The sequence below is a fragment of the Ornithodoros turicata genome, chromosome 1 (genome assembly GCF_037126465.1).
Source record: "Ornithodoros turicata isolate Travis chromosome 1, ASM3712646v1, whole genome shotgun sequence".
Lineage (NCBI taxonomy): Eukaryota > Metazoa > Arthropoda > Arachnida > Ixodida > Argasidae > Ornithodoros > Ornithodoros turicata.
The window spans coordinates 4,975,343-4,985,574 of NC_088201.1; the positions used below are offsets into that span (position 1 = coordinate 4,975,343).

Genomic DNA, 10,232 nt, shown 5'->3' on the forward strand with positions numbered 1-10,232 from the left:
AGCTGAGCCAATGATCATTTCGAAGTTTCCAAAGCACAGCTGTAAGGCAGCACAGCCAAAAACACAGGCGGCTGATGTGACGACACCGGATACAGTTGAGCAACGCGCTGCCTGGCCGGATCGGAACCGCACAAAAAGGTGCTGCTGGCAGATTCCCTGCGCTAAGAAAACGCCACGCGAGATAATTGCTACGTTTTCACAAAGCGAACACAAGTGTTAAGAACCTGAGCAAGAAATCTGCCAGGAAATGACCATGCGAATTCGCCATTGGTTTTATGCTACAAACTATATGCACGCATCGAGCTACTGTGATGCGCGGTCGAGGTGCGTTCAAGTACCTCACTGGTGATGTGCCGAAAACGTTGCTTTATTTCCCCGATATGTGATACAAGTGCAAAGTGAAACACACCAATGCTCCTGAGAGCTATCCGTCGCAACAGAGATAACAGAAACCATCAAAGACATATTGCAGCAACCGTCCGATACAATCTTCCACACAAAACCCCTCTGCAAGTTATTGCCCAGCATGCGTTTGATGGTTGCTACTCAGTACACGTGAGGGAATCGTTCAAAAGGCTCCCCAGATGAGAGATCTACTCCTTCATCCACTGGACGCTGTTTCTCCCATAAGGTATTCACAATGCCTTCTAATCGCTCATGTTTCGGCGCTGTAGTAGGCGTGGACAGCGCTTCGCTTGTAGCAAGCACGCGAGGATCTTGCTTGTCCGCAACGTTGAGATGCAGCTTAGAGGAACGGTGGAGTGCTTGGAAAGAACCTCCCAGTGCTTCTAGACCAAGAGGAACCTTGCTGGTTGATGTTGTCTGGAACCGGTCAGGTTTTGACGGAACAGGAGATGCTGCAGCATCCCTTGTGCTGCTATGATTCCTGTCCACGGAATGCGCCAGCCTCTTCTGGTGATCTCTGATGTACTCTTGAAGAGACATGCGCGTTGAAGGTGTCTTAGAGCTAATCCGCTTGTTGAGTGCTTCGCGTGCCCGTAATTCATTTTTACGCGCGATGTAGCCGTGCAGAAAGGCTGTCAAGATTGCAGCACCAGTCCTGCTCAAGGAGGCAGGCTTCTTTGCTTGACCTGGGTTCTGCTTTACTGTCAACTGGACCTGGTTTTGACTGACGGACACCCGGCCCCCAAGAGAAGTTACAGAAATACTGTGCGAGAGCACGCTCACTTGGGAAGTTTGACTCTTTTTCTTCCCGTCCATGGATTTCTGTCCGGTGCCGTGAGCTGCACGAGGAACAATGCCGGATTTGCACCGTGCCATGTCGCTGTGCACAGACTTGGTTAATGCATCAAACGCTATCCGTGAGGTCGATGAACCCGGCCCGGGTGTAGTGCCATCTGGATGCCGACGTCGCCCAAGAATGCTCGGCAGTGCTTTCGCATTGTGTGTACTCGAACACTTTGTACGCTCCCTGAGATTAACTGCTCCAGAGCGGCGTTCCTCAGTCATAACGTGCGAATCGGTCAGTCTTTGCACATTACGACGGGATCTAGCACTTTGTGTGTCAAGAAAGAGCTTCTTACTTCCTGAACGAGGTAAGTCAGATTCGGCGACACGCTTCACCCCACCACCAGTGTGGCCAGCATGGGCTGCAGTGCAGTCTTGCAAGACGTCGCTGTCCATGCGGAGCAGTCCGTGTCTGTCCATGAATTTAAGAATCCAACCGTAGGAAACTTGAAAGTCCGCAGGAAGGCTGAAGCGGCTCTGCAGGAAACGTGCGTGTCTATCAACATCCAACCTGACAACCTTGCAACCTCGTCTCTGTCTTTGTGCCACGTACTCCAAGAGGTAACGTTCGAAGACTTCTACAGACAGCGTCTCACATACCATACAACTCTGAACGCGAGGTACCTTGGCTGCTGTCCGCTTCAGCATTTTCAAACGCTCCGAGCGTCGAACGGGAGGCATACCGACGGGTGCTGAGACGTAGACACTATGGAATGATCGTTTGGAATGGAACTTCGTTTTCTTCCTTTCGAGTATGCACCACAGTATGACATTCTTTTTCCTTCTTTCCTTCTATGAAAAATAGCTGCTAGGAAGGAAATTGAAATCTTCTCCCTAGTAGAAATTTGGGCTGGAATACCAAGTGAATTCATTTGGGAAACAAAATGGTCTTAAGTGGACCATTTCAAAGTGAAGTGTTTCCACCTGACTGGCAAATGGCTTCCAACTTGTTCCAACCGTGCTCCAGTTGGCCAGCAAATGGAAATCGGTAATGGCGCCCGGACCTCCCTGCCTGAGTTGAGATGGAATCACCCACGTAGTCAACAAGTCAACATAGATGCTTCTTCGGACTCCTTTAGCCGATGTGAACGGATCTTGTACAGGGTGTTCAAAATTGAGCTTTCACGAGCGCTACGCAAACACAGCGATGACAGGAAACCGGATGATAACTTTACGCTACTTGTATAAGAAACAGGTGCTGCTAATTATGTAGCACCTGTTTCTTACTCAAGGAACAGAAAAAGTAGTACCAGTTTTCTTTTGTTCGCCTATTTATAAAGTGCTAGTGAAAGCTTAACTTTGAACACCCTGTATAGACGACGAAACCGTGATGTGGGATAAACGTTCACATCTATTCACCCGGAGAAGTTCGTGTGTCGCCACCTCGCGGGGAGTAGCCCGTGACGTCACGGATTGGATGCGAGGCAGGAAAGCAGACGACGCATAGCATAGTACTTGTTTCGCGTGTTCGGCGTTTGCGTACAACTGTGCTGGTACGACTCTGATAATAGCTTGACTCACGCGTGAAATACAGAACCAAAAGGACGTGGACGAGTAAAAGAAGACAAAATTGCATTTGTATTGTGACACCTTCACGGGTTTATTAATAACGGTAAGTCAGCTGCCTATACTATAGGGATCCACATCCGTATAGCAGTCATTCCATAGCTCTGAAAACCGTCCTCGAGAGGGTCTCTTTCCTACCTATCCTGCAGGATACGCCCCACATGGTCCGCCGCTTTGTTACCCATCCCTCCGTGCCCCCCACGGCCTTTCATATCCCTGCTTGACGCATGGTCTTTGAGACAGGATAAGGACCTACAAAGGGCGAACAGGAGCCCGGTAGGCCGTTGCGCACCAGGACGAAGTCTCCGGGTCGGATGTCTGGAACGTTGGAGTTGAAACGTTTGCCGAACTTCCTTTTCATGTTGAGCCGGTACCGTTCACGTTCTTCAGGACTCTTCATCCTTTCGTGGAGCTGGACGAGGTGAGTGATATTGAGAAGGTTATCCGCCGGGAGGAAGGAAGAGACGCTGGAGGCAGCGAAATGGGGGCTGCAACCAAGAGCGGAAGTATGGGACCGCGGTTGTGGTGCTGAACGGCACCCTGCAGGGCACATTTCCACCCGCCGGCGTAGCTTGGTAGACTGCCATGTAGTACTTGATGTCTCTAATGACGCGTTCAGCCAAACCGTTGGTCGTCGGGTGGTAGGGATCGAACGGTTGGACGGAGAGCGATGCCCTGCGGCTGGGCCCAAGCCTTGTGGCGGCGGCTTATGAAGCCAGGCCCGTTATCCAATACCAGAGCCTTGGTGTTCTTGAACATGTCCCGATCAAGAAGGGCAATATATGACACTGTGTGCGTCTTCTCTGCCGGCCCTTGCAGCAGCCATCCGTGTGCATTGGTCAACCGCAACTAGGAATGCCTGGGTGCGGGCAACGCTTTCGCTCTTCTTTTTCCTCTCGGCAAAGTCTAAGTGTATGACCTCAAATGGGATGATCGAGTGTTCTGGAATGACCATGAAATCTGTAGGCTGTCGATACCCTGCCTTATTAAGTTGACACGTGGTGCAGGTAGCAACGTATCGGAGAACCTCCGCCTTCATATTGGTCCACGTAAAGCGGGCCGCGAGCTTCTTATAAGTTCGCCAGAAACCATCATCGGCCACTGACTCAGGACTGCCGTGGTAGAGAGATAGAATGCGGGACACCAAAGTCTCGGGGACGCCGAGTTTTCCGTCTTTCGGGGTGAGCTCCTCGTACCCCTCCAATTGCTTAAAAAATTATTCACGTGGTGGGTGGACGTGTTCTCGAGGGTTGGGAGCGGGATAGCGAGTCTAGACAACGCGTAAGCATCGGTGAGGTCCGAGGCGGAGCGATGTGAGACTTCGAAGTCGAAGTGCTGCAATTCGCAAATCCGTCGCGCGATCCGACCTTTCGGCTCCGAGAACTTGAGGAGGCAGGAGAGTGCCTGGTTGCCGGTGAAGAAGTGAAACTTTCGACCCTCCAAGTAAGATCTGAAATAGTTTGAAGCGAGGAGTACGGCAAAGGCCAGGAACAGGAGGAGCGTTCCGAGGCGCTCTCGCCGCATTGTCTTTGCGGGCAGTAGCGATGTTCCGTGGTGTCCATGCTCCATTGTCGCTTCCGTATCGAGAAGGAGAAGACCTTGAATGAGCAAGATGTGCAGTGGTCGGCTGGGCTCGGTCAACGCATAGTGCTTGGAAGCAGCGCGAGAGATCTTCGGCCGAAGCAGGAGCTCTGGCTTGAACCTGACGCTGTAGCTCTCTGCTGAGGCCGTGGACGGCCAGAGGCACAACCGACGAGTCGGGCAGGACAGGGTCTGCTATTTGTAAAAGCCTTCGCTTTTCAAAAAAATACTCCAAGGGACTCCCGCCGCGGAACTTGAAGAAAATTGCCCTGTCCCACCGGTCTACCGCGTTCTCCTGGAATGAAGAGAGAAAGCTCTGCCTCCAACATTTCCAGTCGTCTTCAGCGTGGCCAGAGATGCGGAGCTCATACCAGCTCCTCGCCATCTTGGAGAGGAAGAGCCTTAAGTTCTTCACTTTATCCTCATTGGATCTCCAGTAATTCTTTTCACACGCATACTCGTAAAAGGTGAGCTATAGTATACCTAAAGTACATCTACAATAGTCTGTTGCAGTCAGCCTCACGCAGAAACAGATCCCCCGGACCCCGGGCTGACTTCACCCTTATGTCCTTCAGTCAATCACTCCAGCGACACATCCCACAATGAGGCACACACCAGACCATGACCAGGAGCTGGACCGCAACTTGCTAGGCCGCCTTCGCAACCTCTGGTACAGCCATCTCCTGCTGCTGTAATCGCCAGCATCGCCTGCCGCTGTAGCATAGTCCGTCTGGGTCACCTCCTATAGCTGCCGTGTAACGTCACGCACACTGCTGGGCCAACTTCACTGATTCTGCACCTCGCTCCTGGCTCATTCTCACTGCCCATGCTCCGCTCCAGATACACTGCGCCACCGATTGTCGGCACCTTGAACTGGAACCCCGGGACCGTCCATTCCGCCTACAGGGCTGTCTTCTCTGCTGAAGATGTCCCGATGGCTGGACTGGACTGCGTGGGAGGAAGGCAGTGCGAATTCCCGGCAAGCTTGCCCGCGAATCAGTGAATATCACCCACGAGAGGCCAGTTGGAGTAGAGGCAATGTGACAAAGCGCCAGAAGAATGCCGTGAAGCTCCGCAGAGGTCGATGGCATTTGATGGGACAAGCGAGCACTCAGTTGGACATGTCCCTGTAGCATGACGGCAGCACACGTAGATCCCGCGTTCTGAGTGGATCCATCTGTGTAAAACTGCTTCCTATCGCTGAAGCTGTCAATAAGAGCAAGGCTGTGTTGGTGCAAAACGCGAGGAGATGATGATTTTTTTCTCAGAATGACAACGACATAGCTCACTCCCTTCTCTCTGATGTAGACCCCACGCTTTCTCTCGTCCTTCCTCCGCGACTACCGCGCCCATTAACTGCTCTCTTCCACCGCATGAGGCTCAACGTTGCCTTTACACCTGCCTTTCGACACCGTCTCGGCTCCACCTCGTCTTCCCTCTGCCCCACTTGTGGAGTGCACGGCGACCTCAGCCACGTCATCCTGGCTTGCGGGCAATACCAGCACGAGCGTGCCCTAATGGAACTCTCTATGCAACGCATTGACAAGCGGCCGTTCAACCTAGCGAAGATCCTCGGTCCGTGGTCGAACGCTGCCCACCAGACGCAGGGCCTTCGTCTTCTGGCGGAGTACTTGTGCTCCACCGGTCTGGCGACGGCTCTTTGAAAGCCCCATCATCATCCCTTCATCCTCCCCCAACGCGAAATAGGGCAGTGTACCGCCTCAGCGGCGGTGAATCGCCCACCCCATTACCATCCAATGTATGTGTGTGTGTGTGTGTTTCTCAGAATGCCTAGAGCCTCGAGGTAGACAACAGGCTGATGCAGAGTCCTAGACGGGATGGTTGTCCGACACGTGAGAGAACTGATGTTCTGAGGCTGGAACAACATAGAAGGGACAAATACATACAAAGGCTCAATTTGCCTAAGAAATTAACGATGAAAGATTAAAGTCACTGAAAAGGTTAGCCAGCTGTAGGAGTCGAACCCACATCTTCTGGATTGCCGGTCCAGGGCTCTACCAATTGAGCTAAGCTAACACGCCTTCTCAGCGACTTCCAGGGTGCGTCATCTGAAGGGACAAACCAGCCTCTCTCTCTCCCTCATCCTCCTTTCATTCTTACATTTTTGCCCAGTCGTACACACATTCATACGACAGGGATCGACGCAGGCGGCAATCCAGAAGATGTGGGTTCGACTCCTACAGCTGGCTAACCTTTTCAGTGACTTTCATCTTTCATCGTCCGACACGTGTTTGTGTTTCGGGATTAAAGCTCGGTGCGGCATTATTGCACGATGTATGCTTGAAGATTTCCTTTTGAGGATGGACCGAACCAATGGGTGACGACGATGTTTCGTTACCAAGCGGGTGTAGTGGCGCAGGAATTTCTGAATCCTAAGTATGGAGAAAGGAGGTTCCCGCGCTTCTGCCAAAGCTGTGACATTCGAGCCGGCTCGAGGAACACCTAGGCACGCTTTCACGCTCCTTGCCAGCACACTTTGTAGGGCTGACTCCAACGCCAGGCAGATACTGTTAAGGACAGGCGCATGGTATGCCAACATCCGTCGGACAAGGGAAGAATGTAGGCCGGTCATAGATCCGGCAAGCCATCCGCGGCTTGCGGTCGCGGCCTTGCGCTTGCGGAGGCGGCCATCCGCGCGCTTCTCTTCTATGGACGACACCAAGTCAAGCACGTACGCTGTCCATAGTACAACGGGAGGCACGGAAGCCGGACATTTCTTGCAGTAGAAGGTGGTTGGTCTCGAGGAACCAATTCATGCGCGCTAGAATATGCGCTCCATGACTTTGCACAAACAGCTTGTCAAACCCTCAGCTTCGAGCCATTATGAGACGTCACCACTCTTCCTTCGTTCGAGCCATCCTGACACAACGTGGTCTTATTCTGAAGCAGGAGCCGCATGCATTACCGGATATCCCAACGTGCGCTCTACAGACTCTCGCCGAAAAGGTTTGACGTACCTGGACTTCCGGGAAAGAGGGATATACCGAAGCTATGTTCTCTGCCAGTTCAGTCCTGAGTTATTAAACAGCACCCCAGGCAGAATACAGATTTTCAAATATAGTACTGCCCTCGCCCTAAAAACGAAGAGCATGGGATCAACTATAGTGCTAGGATTTCTTTGTATTGTTGACTCTATGAGATGAGCCACAGACGCTAGGATCTTAGAGGCTAGATTTTCACGTATCGTGTATTGTCACCAAGTGTCGTGTGACGATGATGAGTTTAACTGGATTGTGGTGTATTGGAGCTAGGTGGCTGCCGTAAGGGCGCCTGCAGCTCCAGTTCTTACGCGTTAAAATATAATAATTGGGAGTGATGGAATTTAGAAGCGGTCTTTTATGGGCACCGTGCACTAGCTGGAGGGCGCTGCGCTCGCTTGATCGACAGCGACGCCCGTGGCGATGACGTGCGTAACGGTCTGGTACTAACGCCGTATCGGCACCTTCGCGTATGTAGCTTCGGTGCGTACGAGTGGTTTCCCAAATTGGATATGTCGGCTTTGGGGCTTTGGCCTCATTAACCCGTGAGTCTACTTGTGTGGAAGTGGTTTGTAGAAAGGGCATCTGCTCTGCAATACGAAACACGTAAAATGTGTCTATGCACAGTGTGTATCACAGGCAAGCGGTAGTAGTTACGTGAAGTTAAGTGCATATTTATCTGGAAGGGACTATCAATTATTGACTACAAATCGGAGGTCAGCTACGTCCAGCACCTGCGCTATGAGGATGGAAATCTCGCACTGAAGAATTCACAAGAAATAATAATGCAGTCAACACCAGATTGGAATATATATTATGAAGATTGCGGAAAAAAACTTTTTCATTTGTTTGTCATGCATAATTCGTTAACGTGATGATGCACTGTGGTGGTAAGTTTCTTAGACAACTTGTTCCCAATCTTGCATCATTCTACACATATCTCACACAGATGTTGCTCAAGGCAGGGGCTGCCCTTTTAGCCATTTGTGCCTGCATTTGACACACGGTCATAATAACAAAAATCAATCAGTCAGTCAAGATTGTTTCAGGATATAAATAAGGCCTGTTTTTGTTTGTTTGTTTGAAAACGGATATGTAAAGATAATAACGTTTTTTAGTGCTAAAGAACGGCCTCAGCGGCCTTCGTATAGGCGTACATAGCATCAGACACATTGTCGCAAACTGGAACATTGAATCAGCCAGCAATATCACGCAAAAGAAAAACGCAGCATAAATTATGCTAAAAAATAAAACATAAATCGACAAGAGTTAAGAAGAAACAGATATCTTCTGTTCGACAAACGCGTGACTGCTTTTTTTTTCTTTTCTTTTTTGACGAATAGGGAGGAGCAAAGAACCACTTGTAATCCGAGATCGCAAGATTTGGCAACGACAATAACATCCCCGGGACAGAATGCACCTACATAAAATGATGACGGGTTGCGAAACGTGGCTTGGGGAGGACAAATACTTCCCATAATATTATAATTGCCATAAATATCCCCCCGTGTTCGCATGCACACTGTATATTGAAGGAAGACCAGGCTTCCAAAAGCCAGTCTCTGACGACACGCCGCAAAATTTGGGTCCGAGTAAAAGGGATAAATACTGCCTGACACACAGCAGACCTTATTTTAAGCTAAGCTCCACTATATTCATTGGTCATTGCATTTCGCAATTGTTTCACGCAAGCTGCTGTGCTATAAGTCCGAATCGTGACGCTCAACTGGTCACTGACAAATATACAAATGCACGAAATGAGTTAGAATCAACGGACTTTTTTCGTTATAAACAAACATAAACAAACTGATTGAGCAGGAAGTTGGATGGATTGCCGTGAAAGCGCTCTCTCAAAATACGTGACCGGCGGGACGATACAGCGAGAAGGACGAATTCTTTACGGCAAGTTACCTCTCTTTCGTACTAACTTGGTCGTCGTGGCAGATTACAACATAGAATTAGCTTCCATTTTATCTGCTCCTTTGACTTTCTATGCAGGCAGCTTCGAATTAATCGCTCTTTTCCAACGGCGAAACTAGCACAATGAAGCACAGCACTGCTAGACGCTGCTGGCTGGTACCAGAGCATTACGCCGTGTTTCCCCTCGAGGGGCCGCTGCCGTCGACAGAAAACTCTAGCGCACGGTGCCCTATAGGGCACCGTGCACTAGCGAGAGGACGCTGCGGTCGCTTGATCGACAGCGCCACCCGTGGCGATTTCGCGCGTAACGGTCTGGTACTGACGCCGTATCGGCGCCTTCGCGTATGTAGCTTTGGTGCGTACGGGTGTTTTCCCGAATTTTAGATATCGGCTTTGGGGCTTTGGACTCATTAACCCGTGAGACTACTTGTGTGGAAGTGGTTTGTCACGTAAAATGTATGCGATGGGGAAGCCTTTTGCACGTGGAAGATTATGTGCCTATGCACAATGTGTGACACAGTGTGTAGCGCAGACAAGAGTGTAGTATTCGTGGCCTGTATTTACGTGAAGTTAAGTGCACATTTATCCGCTAGGGACTACCAATTATAGACTACACATCAGAGACAAGCTACGTCCAGTACCTGCGCTATGAGGACGGAAATCTCGCACTGAAGAATTCACAATAATACAGTCAACAACAAATTGGAATATACATTACGAAGATAGCGGAAAAAAGCGTTCTCGTTTCTTTCTTATGCATAATCCGTTAACGTGATGATGCACTGTGAGGATAAGTTCCTTAGTCAAATTATTCCCAATCTTGCATCGCTCAAGTCGGGGGATTCCCTTTTAGCCCTTTGTGCCTGCATTTGATGCACAGTCATAGTAATAAAAATCAATCAGTCAATCAAGATTGTT

The 10,232-nt window shown here is 50.2% G+C and overlaps 1 protein-coding gene across 2 annotated transcripts; it reads right to left on the reverse strand.

Annotated features, from left to right (window-relative positions):
- Positions 1 to 351: 351 nt before the first annotated feature.
- Positions 352 to 1,978, reverse strand: LOC135396758 (uncharacterized). 2 transcript variants are annotated; one of them, XM_064627913.1, is made up of 2 exons: positions 1,849 to 1,978; positions 352 to 1,725 (listed from the first exon to the last, which is right to left on the reverse strand). In XM_064627913.1, the coding sequence occupies exons 1-2, from the start codon at positions 1,927 to 1,929 to the stop codon at positions 547 to 549; spliced, it is 1,260 nt and encodes a 419-aa protein (XP_064483983.1). In that variant the 5' UTR covers positions 1,930 to 1,978; the 3' UTR covers positions 352 to 546. The 2 variants fall into 2 exon arrangements, with proteins under 2 accessions (XP_064483983.1, XP_064483991.1); XM_064627921.1 differs by having other exon boundaries at positions 1,873 to 1,977.
- Between the last annotated feature and the right edge of the window lie 8,254 nt (positions 1,979 to 10,232).

What these genes read in the sequence shown, in the direction of transcription:
- LOC135396758 (XM_064627913.1), bottom strand. Translation starts at nt 1,929, where the DNA reads ATGCCTCCCGTTCGACGCTCGGAGCGTTTGAAAATGCTGAAGCGGACA. An exon ending in CTCGCGTTCAGAGTTGTATG is followed by an intron (nt 1,726 to 1,848) that starts GTATGTGAGACG and finishes CGTTTCCTGCAG; the next exon opens with AGCCGCTTCAGCCTTCCTGC.